The 19363-nt window shown below is 34.2% G+C and overlaps 1 protein-coding gene across 2 annotated transcripts in view; it reads left to right on the top strand.

Moving 5' to 3' along the window:
- The window catches only part of LOC149530384 (uncharacterized), a 33254-nt gene extending 14613 nt beyond the window's left edge, over window positions 1-18641 (top strand). Inside the window, exons 2-6 of one of the 2 annotated variants that reach the window (XM_089809137.1) lie at window positions 5407-5528; window positions 17292-17470; window positions 17574-17724; window positions 17863-18022; window positions 18143-18641. In XM_089809137.1, coding sequence (XP_089665263.1) covers window positions 5407-5528; window positions 17292-17470; window positions 17574-17724; window positions 17863-18022; window positions 18143-18234 — 704 coding nt within the window. In that variant the 3' untranslated portion in view covers window positions 18235-18641. The remainder of the gene's footprint in view (window positions 1-5406; window positions 5529-17291; window positions 17471-17573; window positions 17725-17862; window positions 18023-18142) is intronic. The other variant, XM_089809138.1, reaches the window with a different exon arrangement.
- Window positions 18642-19363: the final 722 nt, after the last annotated feature.

Consider the following 19363-nt stretch of genomic DNA (forward strand, 5'->3'; position numbering starts at 1 on the left):
AAAATAGTGTTGAGCCCAAGGTTTCAGCGTTGAACCCAGCACTCTGATACCATATGTAACATCCGGATTTCCAGTGTCTAAATTAACATCTATCAACTCAAAGAATACAATTATTACTTCGTTTCATAGGAAGATAGTTATATTATTCATGTTCATATGAATAAGATTTACCGTTAAAAATCAGCTAGACAAAATTTCTTAACTAAGAACTTGAAACACCATCAAATGAAAGTACTACAGAAATTGAAAACCACATACCTTGGAAAACTGAGATCGAAATCAAACTAAGGATGCTTCTCCGGGTTAGTCCACAAATACACTATTATTTAAATAATTTATTATGATGATAATATAATTTAACGGTGGAGAATTTCCTTGTAGGGAGTATGTCAGTGGGGTGGAAGCATTGTCAGAAAAGAATTAGGCAGGGCATCACCATCACTGGGCAAACGGGTAGAGGACCTTGAAACAAGATACATTTGTGGAACTGCATGAGCTATAAAAGGAACATTATAATAAATAATGTCAAATAAACATAAACTCTTACCTTTAAAAGAATTATCCAATATTATTATTTTACTTTCTCAAATACGAACATATGTAAATAAAAATAAAATGACACCAATACATTATAAATAATAAATAATATTCCAATGATGTCATCTTATCAATACGTACACATGCACATAGATAAGAAAATATAATAATAATTAAATAATAATAACTTTTAAAGGTAAGAGTTTATGTTTATTTTACATTATTTATTATAATATTCCTTTTATAGCCCATGCGGTTCCACAGATGTATCTTGTTTCAAATCGCTAGGTCCTCTACCCATTTGCCCAGTGATGAAAAGAATTATTCAATATTATTATTTTACTTTCTCAAATACGAACATATGTAAATAAAATGACACCAATACATTATAAATAATAATCCAATGATGTCATCTTATCAATACGTACACATGGACGTAGATAAGAAAATATAATAATAATTAAATAATAATAACTTTTAAAGGTAAGAGTTTATATTTATTTTACATTATTTATTATAATATTCCTTTTATAGCTCATGCGGTTCCACAGATGTATCTTGTTTCAAATCGCTAGGTCCTCTACCCGTTTGCCCAGTGATGGTGATGCCTTGCCTAATTCTTTTCTGACAATGCTTCCACCCCACTGACATACTCCCTACAAAGAAATTCTCCACTGTTAAATTATATTATCATCATAATAAATTATTTAAATAATCACAACGGTTAACCATCTTCTTAATTCCATGATTTCGTGATTAACGATCAACTAACATGTCATCTATACTTGAAATCACAACGACTAACTATCTTACTATTTCACCCAATTATAACAAATTAAACTGCCAACTGACTTCATGCAAATCCCAACAGCTATATTTCAAGTTAGGTCAAAAATTGGGATGTAACATACCATTCCCCTTGTGGTTCATTGTCCTTGATGAACTTGAAATTGTAACGAATATTATAAAGGAGTATTTTAAAATTGGAATGTAACGTATATGTAACATCCGGATTTCTAGGGTCTAAATTAACATTTATCAACTCAAAGAATACAGTTATTACTTCGTTTCATAGGAAGATAGTTATATCATTCATGTTCATGTGAATAAGATTTACCGTTAAAAATTAGCTAGACAAAATTTCTTAACTAAAAACTTGAAACACCATCAAATGAAAGTATTATAGAAATTGAAAACCACATACCTTGAAAAACTGAGAGCGAAATCAAACTAAGGATGTTTTTGCAACCACCCAGGTTAGTCCACAAATACACTATAACAACTTCACGTGACGACTATCATCTAAAAAAGACTATCTTAAAATCAAATGATAATTTCAATTAAATACCACTATATTCTAAATTAGGGCATCACATACCACTGTATCAATTAGGGCATCATTTACCATCGGTTCATTTAGGGCTTTTGATACCGCTATATCACTTAAGGCTTTTGCTACCACGGATTCAATTAGAGCTTCTGCTATCGCGGATTCAATTAGGGCTTCCGATGCCACTGTATCATTTAGGGTTCCAGTCATCTCTCAATCAATTAGGGCTTCAGATTCCTTACCTTCCGATTACTTAACTGTGACAGTATCTCAAGATTAGAAATATACTTATATTCGATACTCATATAAATGAAAAGCAATCCATGAATCTATCTCTAGGTGTAAAATAACAGTTTCAATGAAATAACTCAATTTAAGCTTACCTCCTCATAAAAGTGATATTACCTGTTTCCGTTAAACAATTGACTGCATAGCTTATCTCTGTCTGACTCACGACTAACATCTTGGAGAGAGGTGAAACATTGTCAAGGGCTTAACCACCCAACCTCAGACCACAACTTATCCCCACACGATCTCTAAGAGAAAGGCCCTCCCTACTCGGAATAGAGAGGGGACATCTTACCATCAACTAGGCTTTCTGGTAATTAACTCACCATACGACTTAGGAGCAGATCACAATAACAGGAATATGCATGAGCTATTATTTTATTCATATTAAAAATGATAAACATTGTTTGATCATAGTTGATACTGATTCATATTATTGACGATTCCTTTCTTTCACCTCATCACCCATCTCCTTGGCTTCACAGCCAAGTGAGTCTCGAATGTAGGAATCCTCAGAACAATCAGTTCTGCCAATTTTACATGCATCCAACATTTCACAATTTGTCATTACATAATTATGTTCTTTAAAGATTTCAAACTTGAAGGTTTAATTAATTATTTTAAACATAACTGATTTCTCTTCCGTGTTCTTGTAGATTAACTCCCCCTCTTCACCATATCATGGCTTCTCGGCTGGTGAATTCCTCCGTGTTAATAGTATTAAGAATTTGTTTGGAAAATTGTGATAGCATGTGCATTGATGTTGATTTATAAAATCAATCAAGTTCTTAAACAACTACCATTTGAATTTATAAATGATGTATTCTCAAGGTTACTTGAATAATGATCTTTGATGCACTTCAGAAAACCAACAACTAGCATTATATATTTATCACAAACTACCATGCCTAGTCGGCTATGGATGAACAAAAATGAGTTATGAGATATTATTTCTATTATGAGATATAAAAGGATCTATTTAAATCTAGACTGAGATGAATAAATTTTCATGGCAAAGTTTACATCAGTATTATATGTTGCAGAATGATTCTATTTATTATCCTTTGAATACGTAAGAACCAGCATACATCATGCTTAGGACTCGATATCATAGTATCAGACTATTGATGTTATACTTAAAAGAAATAAGAATAGGGAAATCCGGCGATGCAAATAAAAATATATATAAACATTTTGATTTGTATGCATCGGACTAGCATGAAAAGAGATTACCAGAACTTAGGTTACAGTATTGTCTTACGTGACTCCTTTTATTAAAGTCTGGAAGGCTTGCGCTTGGATTATTGTCTCCAATCTCTGTGACCCGTGGCAAAGTATAAGAAGGAATGAATCAGCAGTAACTATTCGATTACTCAGCTTTTGTTGATTGAGAGATACAGGCGGAAATAAGTTCGATGGTAGAATGAAAGGTGAGAGAGAGTGCGTGATATGAACATGAGAGTCTAAGAAACAAAAAAGATCCTGACTCTACGACTTCTGTCCGTTACAAGAATCCATTCAAAAGTCATTCAAAAACAAAAGAAAGAAAAGGGAAGAAAGAAAGAAAATAAGAAGTTTAAAAGTTATTATTATTATATTTTCTTTTCTACATCCATGTGTACGTATTGATAAGATGACATCATTGGATTATTATTTATAATGTATTGGTGTCATTTTATTTTTATTTACATATGTTCGTATTTGAGAAAGTAAAATAATTAAATAATAATAATATTGGATAATTCTTTTAAAGGTAAGAGTTTATGTTTATTTTACATTATTTATTATAATGTTCCTTTTATAGCTCATGCGGTTCCACAAATGTATCCTATTTCAAATTGCTAGGTCCCCACTGACATACTCCCTATTAGGAAATTCTCCACCGTTAAATTATATTATTATCATAATAAATTATTTAAATAATCACAACAGTTAACCATCTTCTTAATTCCATGAATTCGTGATTAACGATCAACTAACATGCCATCTTTACTTGAAATCACAACAACTAACTATCTTACCATTTCCCCAGATTTTAACAAATTAAACTGCCAATTGACTTCATGCGAATCCCAATGGCTATATTTCAAGTCAGGTCAAAGATTGGGATGTAACACTCTCCAAGTGCAAAACCTCCACAAACACAATGCTTAGAATGTTTCTTGGGCAAACAATTGGCCATGCCCAACTCTTGGCCATTAATTGTTGACCTTATTATCGAGGATGTCAATTTCTTTTCATCCCATACTGTGTATCCTTGTTGGCATGTTGAAGAGGAAGGAGGTTTAAAAGTTTGTTCATTTTGCAAATTTCTACCTCAAAATCTCTGGCTTCTGTTACTTCTTGTGTTCACATATAATTGTTATTTGTCATGGTTGTGATGTATCAGACTCTAGAACAGGTTCATTTTCTTTGACATCTTGGGTGACCAAAGTAATAAAGGTAGCAGAGAAAGTATTAGAGTGATTGGAATTCTTATTGTTCTTGTTTGCTGGCTGAGGTTGTGCCTCTTCTTGAAACAATGCTTCACTTCTTTTCATTGTAACTGGGATTGCCACAGTAATAGCAAATCCTTTTATTTGGCTGCTTTGAACTGTTATGCTGGATATTAACTTTTGGTGGTTCCTATTGTTTTTGTTGATAGTTTTTACCTCTGGCTACATGTGCATGGGAACTATAACCAAGCTTATTATGATAGTTTCCATAACTTTATTTCGTTGGATTTTCTATGGTGGCCAAAATGGGTAGGGTTGACTTTATATATTTGACAGATCACCCATGCATGGTCAAGAATGTCTTGTTGAGCTGACGATAGAAATGCACGCTAGTCGATTGCAGATGATGGCATTAGTTTTGCTTCAGTTTAGTTAATTGAAGATTTTCACGTCTGCTTTTTTCTTTTTGCTTTTTTTCAAAACAAATGGTGAAAATCACAGAGTGGAATAATGATTGAAATTGAGCAACGTCGACATTATGAACAGTAACTGTGTTTGCGGTATACATATTCTTGATACTTATCACATATCTATGGTCTAGATTCTAGGGTGCTGATTTTATATGTATGGTGCTAATACATATGTATATCAGTGATATTCTCTGTTGAAACTTAGGGTTCCCATTTTCAGTTGTTATATTGTATTCCAATACATACATTAATTCAATGTTAGAACTTTTGGTAATGTGCTAGATTGTCGATTTTTTTTAGTAGGATATCGAATTTGAATTAATAATTGGTTGCAAACGATGGGCAGAGTCTGATGATTTTGTGCCAGTTGCTCCGGTAATTGCTAAGGAGAAGCCAAAAAGCCTGTGGGAGGATGAAGAAGAAGAAGAAGTAAAAGAGTCTTGGGAGGACGAAGACAATTCCGCTCCAGTAAGAGTATTTTTCTCTATAATTAGAGCTATTCATCTTTTTGCTGCAGTATTAAATTCATCACTTATTGTCTGATAAATCATAATGTATTATAGGAAATAAGCTAGTAGGGCATGCTTTGATCTGAGTGAGATTTCTTGATCTTCGTAAGTGGAAAATTTGACAAAAGGTATTTTGGTCATCTTACTTCTGCCAGATTTCAAAGAAGAAAGAAAAATTGAAAGAAACTTTATGGATTTTTCACAAATGTGAACTGAAACAATTGCTAGTCAGGACTGTTAAACTGGGAGGCAGTGAGATAACATAAGAGTGTGGGAGAAGCTCGTATTTGGTTTAGTTTAGTTTTCTTTTTCTTTTCCTTTTTAGTTGATATGTCATGCTCATCTTATGTTAAAAGTAGGGGCCTTTAAGCTTTGGTGAATTATGAGTATTTCATAAATAGACACTGTTGCCTGTTTGTCTTGTCGAACAATACTTCCTTTTTTGATGGGGAAACACAATGGAGGTGCACATCATCAATAAAAAGAATGCAAATGCATCTGCAATAATCATTCTGTGCCCTAGGTTGAAGTTGTGGTAGCTGGTGCCCTAAATACTATGCTTGTGTTTTTTACCAGTACTATCGTAAATCTCATGCCTATTATTTCTAAGAAATTGCACGTGGTTGTTTTTCACAAACTACTGACATCGGGGGCAGAAACTTCTAAAAGAAAATCTGGGCCAAGTCATTGTTGCACTCCCGAAGAACTGGTGGTGGACAAGCTTCTGAACCTCAGTTGCAAGGCCTTAAATTTCACACAATACCATTTTTCTTGACTTTATTGCAAAGCATTGTTTTTGTGGTTGAAAACATGAAATGGAAAATAGTGGCTGATTCATTGTGTTTGTCCAGTTGGTGGGAAACTAGGCTGTTTGAATATGAAATGCCCTGTAACTGGAGTTATATTTTTTGTATCAGAAAATGTTTTAGTTGACAGAACATCAGTTTAGGTGATCTGGACTGTGATCTGGCAATTCCAATACATGTATGTCACAGATAGAGGCATGCATTTCGGTGATTTTTTTTTCCTTATTGACTACAGAAAATCCTAAACAAGAACATTTCGTGGGTTTTGACATTTTGTAAGTATTATGCACTGCAAGAATGAAAGATGCAATATTTGAAAGGAAATTGTGACAAAAAGATTCAAACACCTTATTGGCTGCTTTAATGTCTCACTATGATTCATGCTCTGTGCTGCTTGGTGCTTTGCTATTGCAAGTTCAATCCAGCCTGGCTGCTTGAACAAGCTTCCACAAACATTTTTTTGGGTCTTTCATTTTAATAATGTATGCTGTTTTCAGTGCTCGACTTGATTGTAGGTCAATCACTTTCCAAAACTATAGAACAATTTTATTAACCATTACCCGTTGTTCTATCTTATTGGCATGATCAATAATCAGTTGAGTTTCTTGAATAAGAACAAAATGTGAAACTGGTCTAAATGAAACTAAATTTGTGTGCCTCCAGAAAGTGGTTGTCCAGATGGTAATTGGATAAACATAATTTTCAGATTAAAATAAAAACCATGACTCGCAACTCATAATAATTTCATTAAGAATGTTAAATTATGAAATTAAACTATTTGTTTTGCATTTCAATAAACATCTATCAGGACATTTAAATATGACAAGTGAGACTGGAGTATTTACTTTTTATGGCAGTTTTACTTAGCATGTGTACCATATGGTAATTTTGAATTGGAGTATTTACTATTAATGCTAGTTTTATTTAGCATGTGTACTGTATGGTAATTTTGAATTGGATTATTTACTATTTATGGTAGTTTTATTTAGCATGTGTACTATATGGTTATTTTGAACCTGGTGTCTGTTTTAGGCTGCAAATTTGTATGTATTTATGGTTTTTGTATGGATGAACCCAGGACATAACCAGCTACCCCACTATTCTTTTCTTCTGCCTTATGTACACATGTTCTAGAGCCCGCTTCTTATTTGCATGTTAGGTTGGCCATTTAGGCTGTCCAGAATTTACTTTATGATGAGAACTTTGTTAAAGTAACAGTCTTCTCATCAGGTTTAAAAACAATCTTCTCATCAGGGCTTCTGACATGGTGGAGATGGAAAATGGGCTGGAATTTGCAGGTTTCGGTTAGGGGATGGAGTAGGTTTAGGCTTAGGCATAAAGCCTGAACCTTATGATATGTTTTAGTTCCATGATAAACTTTTCCTTTACAGAGTAACCTAATTCATCTTGTCATGAACTTTAGTAGTGTTTAGCTTGCCAATATTATTGTGTCTTTTTACTTTTTATGAACCTGCTTTTCTGTTTTGATATGGTTTTATTCAAACAGATTATTGATCTGAATGCTAGTGTAACCTTTGCTGTATCTTGTAGATAGTATTGCATGATGCAATTGGGTAAGAACTAAGAAGCATCCAAGTATTCCACATTGTGATTCTTAGGGAGTAAGGGAGGAAAGGTTGTGCTTATTCTTTTAATATTTCTTTTCTCCCTATACACTTCCAGAGCTTCCCACGCATCTTGTCCTACTATGTGCCCAAACTCTTAAAATAATTGGTTGCCTTTTTCAGAAAGCTCACTGTTGGGTTCTTTTCTCAATCTGATTTTTGAGCCTCTATTTCATCACATTTGGTTTCTGCTTACAGTGACTCATGTAAGGAGATTAAGTGTCCTTTAAGGCATTCATTACATTTATGCACTTTTGCTGATGATTGGAATCTTTTAAATCTTGTTGCTGCTGCTGCTCTTATCAATCTCTACAGATGAGTGATAGTTTTTTTCTTGTGTCCTTACAGCCATGCATCCAATGTGTTCTTCATTTAAAAGCACTCCTTGAAGACACTACAAGAACTTTTTATATATATAGCTTGATTTTTTTGCAGATTTCTTTTTTGACTGTAAGAATTTGGTATAGCTTTGATACCATGTAAGAATTTGCCTTTGGGCAAAATTCACCCAAGATCAAGGAACTCAAGGACAAGCGCAATAGTAGACCAAAAGAGAATGATCAGAATGACGATATGATATTCATTCGATATTCGATGTTAAAGTACACTAGGAGTGCTTGTATATAAAGGCCTTTGGAATGCTTCCAGAATGCATAGGAATCAACAACATGATAAGTCATACAACCAGGCACGTGTCCACCAGGTGTGGGTTATCCTCTATTAAGCACAGGAGTAAGTGCGATGATGACAGGATAAGCTTACAATGTTGTAGCATGCAAAATTATGTTGTAGACACCATGTGCTAAATTAGGAGTGCAAATAATTGTGTTGTCTACATGACAACTCAGTTGATTATGCAAACTCTAGTGTTGTAGTCACCATGTGCTGAATTAGATTTGCTTACTCCAGTGTTGTAAATATGACAACTCATAAGAGTACACAAACTCCTAAGTGTCTCACTTAAGAAATAATAAAATAATGCATTGACCTAAGTAAACTTAAGTAAAGTGTAATAAGTAAATACTTATTTACACCAACACTGACTATATGCTATCTCCACTTCAATCCTCTCTTTTTGCTGGAATAGGTTTTCAATTTATTTTAATTTCCTTCTCGAGATTGATGTTTTTGCATTCTTCAGCCTTTGAGATTTGCAGAAATTCTGTAGAGCCTTTGTTATTAGTTTTCTACCATTCAGTGTTCGAGATTGGCAGAAATTTTGTAGAGCCTTTGTCATTAGTTTTCTACCAATTCATCTAGTTCTCTTCAAAAAGACGGATGTTCAAACTTAATACATTCCCTAACCTTTTTTTAAGTTATCCTCAAAGGATAGATTTCAAGAACCACAGAAATATTATTTCTCTGTTATATTTTTAGTTACTTGTTTTCCAATCCAAGCTCAACAAAAGTGTATACAAATGCTGCTTACTGTAAGTGTTTGAAAGATGGATATCTAACAGTTACATGCATATCTAATAAATAAAATAGCCATAGGAATAAAAACACACAAATTGGAACAAGAGAACACAAAGATTTAATGTGGTTCACTCAATCCTGGGCTATGTCCACCAAAAAGAGAGTCCAATCTAAATATCCAGTGAATCAACGTGATTACACTCTGCAATCCCTTTGCAATTCAATACAATTGCAAGAAGCTACTAAATTATCATATGAAAAATCCTTAACCCTAAGCCATTTTAGCAAAACTTATGTCGGTTGCAAAATTAGGGTTAAAACATGTTGCCTCTTGACCCCACCTTGGGTGCTGCCCCTAAACCCCCCGTAGGGAAAACTGGGGGGAACTACATTGGTAAAAGCAGGGAAAAATAAACTACAACACTTCCCCTATTTTCTTTTGTATGAAGTGAACCCAACTTTTTTGGTTCTCATTGATTAATGTTTCTTTTAAACCAGAGTTACCGATGCTTCACCCCATGCGTTGGATGTGGATTCAAATCCTATGGGTGCTGATCTGGAGATGAGTGCCCTATGGGTGCTGATCCGGAGGCAGGTCCCTGGTAAGCACCCACACTCATATGGGTGCCTTAAATGCACATCTGGGTGCTTGGGATGCACATCCGACAAGCACCTGTAGGGCACCCAAGCAGATTCGGACGCCTCCGGGGGTCTATGCCCAAAAAACAAAATTTTATGCCTTTTTGCCAACTATATTTTATTGAAACATGTGTCAGTGACAAATTTTTATTCTATATTTTGGGAATGCATATGATCCAGATTCAAATTGATGAACATTGAATCATGAAATATATTTGATTTTGCAATTGTGATGATTTTCTGATTTGCATTGGAATTGTGAACATAGGTGTATATGATATGGCTTATAATTTTATTGAATAATCATTTATTGGTATTATTTATTTGAAATTTTGAATATGTATTGGTGAAATATTATAATATCAAATGATTTGATTTTGTATATTTTTTGCATTTCTTCGCGCGTGCATGCACACGTGCGCACACACACACACATGTATATCCGCATACCCCCAAATAATTTGAACACATCCACACGTGATTCTTGCACCCGGATCGGTAACTTAGTTTTAAAGCATTGAAATATGGGGAACTTAAGGATAATATGATAATACAACCACCCCTCCCTTTTTTTGTCTTCTTAGTTCTTTGCTATGTTGCATGGGTGCGCGCACCCACACCCCTGGGATGTGTACACGTAACCAAGTACACGTAGCCAAGTACCAGTACTCAGTGCAGAGCATCATAGTTAAGGACCTTGATTAAGATTTTTTATTTTTGTTTTGGTTTGTCCTTTGTGTATCAGCTTGTTTAGCATGCTTAATTCAATACATAATCAGGTTGAAACTTTGATAGAATACTGATAACAGTAAATTTTATGACTGTTGAACTCAGAGTTTATTATTTGCAATATGTCGTTATTTGAGTCATGATCATTTTTCTTACATTTGAAGTCTTTCTTCTCCATCATGCATCTAATCATTTAGCATATATACTTATTACAAGCATATTTCAGATCTGAAACTGAAAACAATACATTACATCTGCAAACATAATCACTGTTCTTGTTTGGAAAAGCTATTCTCATGGCCCATATTTTCAGATTTTCTATAAACATTGAATTATAATAAAAGAAGTAACGTAACCAAGTACTCCTGTCCCCTTTTTTGAAAAATAGCGATAGCCGATCTTGTATTCATGCCATAAGTATCCAAGTACCCCTGTTGCCGTGCAACCTTGGCTCTCTGAGATGATGTTGTAATGTCTAACCATTCATGGCTCCTGCACATGATCCTTTCCAAAGTTTTCAAGCGTGGCCAATACTCGCAGTTTCCTTCTCTCAACAGTGAAGTTGAGAGAATTGTAAAATAGGCATGCCTTAAAAGAATCTGGGATCAACATAGTTGTTCATCCTCCCAGAATTACCTTTGCTTCTTTGGCCACCCAATTACATTTTTCAAGGTTCATTCTCATACTTTTAAAGGTTTGGAGTTCAATTTAGTTTTCTATTATAAAAATTAAAACAACATTCAAACCTCTTTCCTCTAGCAGCCATTTCTCAATGTGCTGTTGCCTGTAATTTGCTAGGAAACTACTTTCTCCAGAAATCTAATTTTAGTTCTCACTGTCTCAGGCAAGATCCTCTATTTTGGTTAATGCATTGAGCACTACTTTAATGAATTTACCAATAATTGCTATTTATGCATTGAGAGCTATGCTTCTATGGATTTACCAGTAATTCCATATTGAGCCAGATCCTGCATTTCTTTGGATACTAGGAATCTCTCTGGAAATACTTGCTCTTATTAGATCACATACAAATCACTCCCATCTTCTTTGATTTTTCCTCCTTTGCTTGGGCATCTTTCTACACCTTTGGGAATTTGAGTTACGAATCTTAGCATCTTTCCTTACTTTTGGGTGAATTTCTGCACTTCCTGTAGAATGTTTTTTCAGTTCTCTTGTTGCCTTGAGTTGACCCAGTGCTGCTCAGCCTTTTCATGGTCTCTGTTCCTGTTCCTGGTCTTTAACTCATTTATATTTCTACATGTTCCCTGCCTGCCTCTCCAAACTAAAACACAGTTCTTTAAGCAGTCAAGGTAATTCCTATAGTATCATAGGATATAGGGTGACATTTCGCGCCTACCATTTATGGATTGGTATATATTTGACGTCATATTGTTTTGGTATGATTATATTTATATTGATTGATTATGTAATTGGTGGTAGCATTTCATGCACATAAAATCATGTGAATGGATAATTAATACAAGGGGTAAGATCTCAAATAGATGTGGAAAAATTTGAGCAAAGGCACTTTTGAAATTTTTTTTACAATATTGAAACATCATGTAATGCCCCGCCAAGGGATCCAAAAAATTAACCTAAAGTTTCACTAAGTTTGGTAGCATTTTCTTTTTCTTTTTCGAAACATGAAAGTTAAACCATACATATAGTAACGGAAGCAATAACAACATTTAATGAAAGTGTACATAAACATACATAACAGGTTACATTTTTTAAGGATCCTTTAACGTTGAATCACATCAAAATTAACTAATATTAATTCCATCTAATACCACATCCACATGAAATAATAATGAGAAGTCCAACGTTCCTATACAATGTACTTTTGTTCCAAATGTCCTTAAGTAAAATTACATTTCAAAATGCTCAATCATCCACTGTACATGCCACAAGGTATGAAAAGCATAAAAGAATATACATATGTGAATTAAAGTACATCATCCTATTCTAATCCATGATGCAAGTGCAGTAAGTAAATGAAACCATATGTCATACATGATACATTATCATAGAAGATATAAACATCCATCATAACAGACAATCATAAATCACTACACATAATTATCTAAGTGCACGGTTCCTCCCAACTGTCAATAGCATCATTAGACCATCGTGGGCCCTAGCTATCCCTCCGTGCATAACATCCCAAGTCACCGAAGAGATCATCGGTACTATCATAATAGGGATGTCACTCTTAAACATACTACAACATATGCATAAAGAAATCTAACATGCATGAATAAAACATAAGATGATCCTACCAAGTAGATAACATCATCAATCACATGCTAATCATCAATATAAAAAAACATAGCAGTAAATACATCCATCATAATGATCCAAGAATTGAAAGAAGGTAAATGCCAACAAAGAAAGCTCTAGCCACGGTGTCTCAGACGGATCTCAAATGGTAAGAGTGAAAAAAACACTACCACCCGACCGCGTGAAACCTAAATGGTCCACTCCCACCGCACTGAGGAGATAATCTCAAGTCTCAAATAGGCTATCAAATCACATAGCACAAATACTCTCTCGGTCCAAGAATCCTTAAAGTATACTAACTCAAAGGGTTCCAATCACAAACCGACATCTAATCCCAGAGGCACCACAAAGACATGTACGAAACCTACTATGTAAGCGGAAAAGTGTCATCGCACAAATCATGCTAGAGTTACCGTGGTAGTCTCTCAATAGACCCCGGCCCCTTAGTGATCCCTATGCAGCCACTAGTATCCTCTCGTACTGACGATGCATACTACGGAATGCAAGGTCGCAACCAAGCGTTCTCTCTACTCCCATCCTAGTCTGTACTAGCACTCGAGGCATGGGCGAGAACATACAATTATCTTATTAAGTTCATTTTAATCCCCATTTAGCGTAATGTTTTCACTTATTAAAACAATTTATAATGAGTTACCCTGGCAGCCACTTAGGGCCCCGGCCCCCATTGCAAGCCACTTCTCGACATTACAAGTAGATAACCTACCCTAGGCTCATGGAATCATAAATCACAAAATCACCTCAGTCCTATACAAGCGACTGGAAAAAATACCAAAAGATAATCCATAATAAGAACATCAAATATCCACAATATCAAAGATAATAACAATATCCATCGGTCCTCATCGAGCAACCGTATAAATCTCAATATTCATATCAATGATAAATCACCATATCCATTGGTTCTCAACGAGCAACCAAAAAGGCATCTCAAAGCAAATAATACTAATCAAGGACTTCAAAATGGTCGAGTTAAAACATGTCACAACATGACAACATCAAGAAATAAATCAACACTTAAGTCCCATCATAGCGACTGGAAAGTAGTCCAAGGATAACTGATCGATGACTCAAAAATGGTTAAGTCAAGTGTCTCAAATACATACACCTCAACTTCACACAAGAAGACTGAAAAGCAATAACAATCAGTAAATACAAACATCTCATAGAGCATGCCATCACATTACCATGGTTGGATTTTTAAAAAAATCGAGACCAAATAACATCAACATGCCATCACATTCGCATAACTCCCAAGCCTCTGGTAGACATCCTAATTGGTCAACACTCTAGGACCACCCAAACCCCAAACACGGATAGCATAAAGAACAAGATACAAACACATATTTTAGTTTGCTTTCACAATCACATGGTTAAGCCAAATATTAGGTTTCAGTTTTTCGTTTTCAAGTACACTTCAAGTGTATAAGATTCTTCATTTAATCTCCAAGTCAACCCATTTATCTTTTCGAATAAAACATAGAATTATCCCTCCATTATTTTAAAACAATTTCCTAAAATAATTAGAAGATAATTATTTACTTATTTAAATCATTAAACTAAATCCTATTGACTTTTAATAAAATCATTGCATTATGTCACTAATAGTTAAATATAACTTCCTTAAGAAGCGTCTCCCATTATACGAGTAATTAGCATAAGAATAATCAAATAAATAATTTATAATTTCCTTTAAGCACCTCAAGGACAAACATTTGTCTAAAATAATCTTTGTTAATTTTTAAATATAATAATTGCCAACTTCATTAATCACAATTCCATTCATGATTCAAAACTATATAACTCCATTAGCCAATTGATCATGATTGAAATTGCATTTAAATTAAGATAATTAACAATTATATGATTAATTATTAAATCTCCAAACCAAATCCTTCATCAATTAAATTCAAACAACCTAATATCTCTTTTTAATTTAATAATAATTAACAAACTATTATTAAATTAATGCTCCATATCTATCATTGTAAAATAAAAATAATAACAATTATTAACATATATATATTAAATAACAAATATTAATATTAATTAATGAATATATATATTTTAAATAATATTTAATAACATATATAATATTAAACTTCATATAATATAATATATGATATTTTATAGCATTCATAATATTAAACTCTTTATAACCAAAGGCGAATTTATATAAGTCGCCGCTGGCGCTGATGTGTGCGGCTCTTTAAAAAAGGCCGTGCGACCCCATGCTTGACGTTGCAGGCTTGCGACTATAGTCGTAGTACCTACGATTGCAGGTATGGTGTCGCCAATCTCGTAAGGCGTGCAGGGGGTAGGGGGTGGGTATAACCTGCCCCTCCCATTACTAATTAAATTTTTTTTTATAAAAATGTTTACAATAACGAATTCAAAATGTTTTCAGTACGTTCAGACTTTATATATATATATATATATCTGCGTGTGTCAAGATCAAATCAATGCATGAATACAATGTATCCCATTTAGATTCACCAATTTTATTTTATTTTCTAATAGGTTTGTCCAACATTTAAACCCTAATCCCATATAATCCTCAGATCCACGCATGTGGAATTTTCTCATATAAGAATTTAACTACCCATGACAATAATGCATACAACCAAGATATTCAACACATGAAATCCTCAGAAAGCATTCAGAGGACACAAAGAAGATAGGAAGTGCAAGAAGCGAAATATCATATGCAAAAATCACGAGTGTCTACCTGGACACTGATGCTAAATCACTTCTCCTCAGAATCTGTAGAGCAAGCTCCTTCCTTCTCCAACGTTCCCGGGTCCTCCAAACATGCTTTTCGAGCTTCTATGAGTGCTTGAATATAAAAAACTCTCAGGGAGCACTTAGAATGTCTCTAGAAACAACCAAAAGATGAGATAAGGGTTGACAACTAAGCACGAGCTTTCTCCAACCTTCCAGATGAGTCACAAGGTTATGGACACCATGTGCTTAATTTGTGCGCTAACTCCTGTGTTGTAGACATACGTGCAATCAAAAGGTGCACTTACTCCTAGATAGAATTATAACTTTTATTTTAATTCTTTTACCATTATTATTATTATTATTTATTTATTATTATTAATTTAAATTTATTTTATTTAATTCTTTTTCTCAATTAATTCCCATTTAATTAATTAAAAGAAAAATATCAAAATATCATAACATTATATTAATTTTTCCCAAAATAATTAAATTATTAATTAAATCTTTTAATTTTAGACTTGATTAATAGAGAATTCACCATAGACCTCCAAGAGAAAATATGAAAACCCATCATAGAACAATCCACACAAAATCAGTCTAAGGGGTTAAAATCACGAATTACGTCATCAGATGCATTCGGAAGGTAAAACATCTCAAATACTTGTCCTACCTTTCTAGGACAAATGGTTTAAGGGTTTAGGATTTGGACTTGAGAATTTATCTCCCCTCTCTTACCATTGAGATGATGCAATAGGGTACGCTCATTCTGGCAATTCAGGGAAGTCGATACCTGGTAACTGCAATCTGCATAAAGTCCATGCATGTACATACAATATATATATATATATATATATATATATATATATATATATATATATATATATAATGCTAAGCTAAACAGGCAATGACAAGAAGTGGTGCATCGTGTAGATCCTAACTAGCAGGTGACTACGACTCCTTCCCTTAACCACATCAGAAATGCCATACATAAGAAAACAAACACGCACACCATACACATGCAAGTATGGGATAAGTATCCATAAGAAAACACATGTGATAATAAATCATCTAACTAATCATCATCAATAACTGAAAGTACTGTAATAAATTAATAATCATTATGCATACATGAAATGTAGAGTCTAAGTAATCACACCATATATCAACTGAATCTGTAATACAATATCTGATAGTCTCAAAACAATGCTACTAACCATCAACATAAAACTAGTGTAATAAAGTTCGGCCATGATAGCAACAATGTATCTAGAAAAATGTAAACGAGGGCAGGCACTACACATCAAACAGATTACTACTGGTTCATTGAATGATTCATTCTCCAGATCTGTGAAACTATTCTGGTTGACTAAAATTTCATTTTATTTTCTGTATTTCACTATAATGTGTATGTCATTTGTAATTGATGCTTCTTGCTGGCAATGCTTTTTAATTTTGATGAAGGATCTGATTTTATTTTTCTTCTAGGCAGTAAAGCCTGATTCATCCCCTACAGCAACAAAACCTGAAAAGAAGGCTACTGGAAGCAAGGTTAAAAGTGTGAAAGTTCAGGAGGAAAATAAAGGTATTGCAGTGAAAGGAAAATCTGCAAAAGTGCAGGATGGAAAGCTTGCAGATCCATTGGTAGAGAAGCTTCGACAACAAAGGTGGGCACTATCGTGATTAATTTCATTCAATAACATCATTAGGTGCTGTTATCCAGTATGATTACACCTGTAAGTATAACCTTCTAGTCATGCTTCACATTAGCAGACTTGTCGAGGAAGCTGACTACCAGTCAACAACAGAGTTATTTGGTAAAAGCAGTGGAGATAAGTCATTGGACAACTTTATTCCAAAATCTGAAGAAGATTTTCTTGAATATGCAGAGCTTATTGGGCATAAATTGAGGCCATACGAGGTATTTAATGTGTACTCTTTTAAGTAATTAGATCAGGGTAAACAGTATTTTCTGTGTCACAGTTAAGATTGGTGATGCTAATTCATCCTACCAATGCCTAGTTTTTGCTAATATAATCTCATTCATGTTGTCTTTCAGAAAAGTTATTGTTATATAACACTACTAAAAGCTGTCATGCGAAATGCTATGACTTCACTGAAAGCAGCTGATGCTAAAGAAGTAGCATCATCAGTTACTGTTATTGCAAATGAGAAGTTGAAAGCTGAAAAGGAAGCTGCGGCTGGAAAGAAGAAGACTGGTAAATTTCATCTGTTCCTAACCGGAAATTTTTTAAGCTTAAGATTCTCACTCATACAGCCATACAGACGCACATGATGCTGGTACATATGTTTACAAGCCCTCGACATGATTTTTGCAGGTGCAAAGAAAAAACAGCTACATGTTGAAAGGGAAGATGATGATGCGTTAGCTGGAGATCATGATGATGTGAATGAATATGATTTTATGTGAAGTCATCTTTTTGTTCTATATAGCCAATTTAATTGTATTTCTCTTGATTAAAGAGCCCAAACCTCAACTGGTTGGGAGAGGCTGGCAGCTTCAGAAGTGTCGAGGATGAGTCAATTTATTATCTTACAAGGGAGTTTGCCTTTAATGGCATCTGTGGGTTCTGTTTACAAATTTTTTATTAGAGTTTAGGGATATCTGGATATTCCTGCACCAGTGAGTTAATTGTTGTAATATAGGGGAATTTTTATCTATAAAAGCATTGTAGTAGGATTGCAAGCTATTGTCCTAAATGGTTCGTCTGTTTGCTTGGAAACATGGCAAAATTTGATCCCCACATTTCTAAAAGTTGTTGGCCATTTGTGAACATTAATTTGGATATCAAGTTGATTAGTCAAACGTTGAATTAAGCTCCATTGTTTTATTATTAATATATAGATCTTACAAATTAATCGTTTTGCTTAGTATTTTATCTTTTCAATCTACTTGGTAAATAGTGGTCTACACTTCTGTTTCCTTGAGACACAATCGAACATGCAAAGATGGTTTCTGGGTGACTTTATCCTTTAGAATGCGTAGTGGTCCCTGCCATTTGCTTGCAGGCTGGTTTGATTCAAGAAAATTATCAGTATCTGTATGCTATAAAATAGCGAGGGCTTATTTGGAAGTCGCTCCAACAGAATGGCCTGCATTTTGCCCTCGCCAAAACGTTGTTAGCTCTCAGATTCTCACCCAGAGTTGTAAGCCGGCATCATAAATTGCTTCTGTAATGACATCCTCTAAGTCCAAAAAACATGCTTCAAATCATGTTATAGTGATTTCTTTCTTATTAAGTCATTATAATGGAAATCGATCGTAACAGCAGCGAACGTGATGGAGATATCAGATTTCACCTTATAGTTATGATCTGCTTCCAACACTTGATGTTGAATAGCACCAGGTATAAACTGGTTCCCATTTTGAAAACGCATTTTAGTCTATTGTTTTCAACCGAGAAAAAACTATTTGTGTTCGACTGCATACAAACGCAAATCTTAAGAAGAAAAGACGGTTTGATTTCTCCATGACAAGGAGAACGACTTGAGTGTTAGCTCCTTTGTTTTCTTTAGGAAATTGCTTCAATCAGGTTAGC

This window comes from Cupressus sempervirens, chromosome 11, assembly GCF_028749045.1.
Source record: "Cupressus sempervirens isolate cs-2001-9-10 chromosome 11, ASM2874904v1, whole genome shotgun sequence".
Taxonomy (NCBI): Eukaryota; Viridiplantae; Streptophyta; class Pinopsida; order Cupressales; family Cupressaceae; genus Cupressus; species Cupressus sempervirens.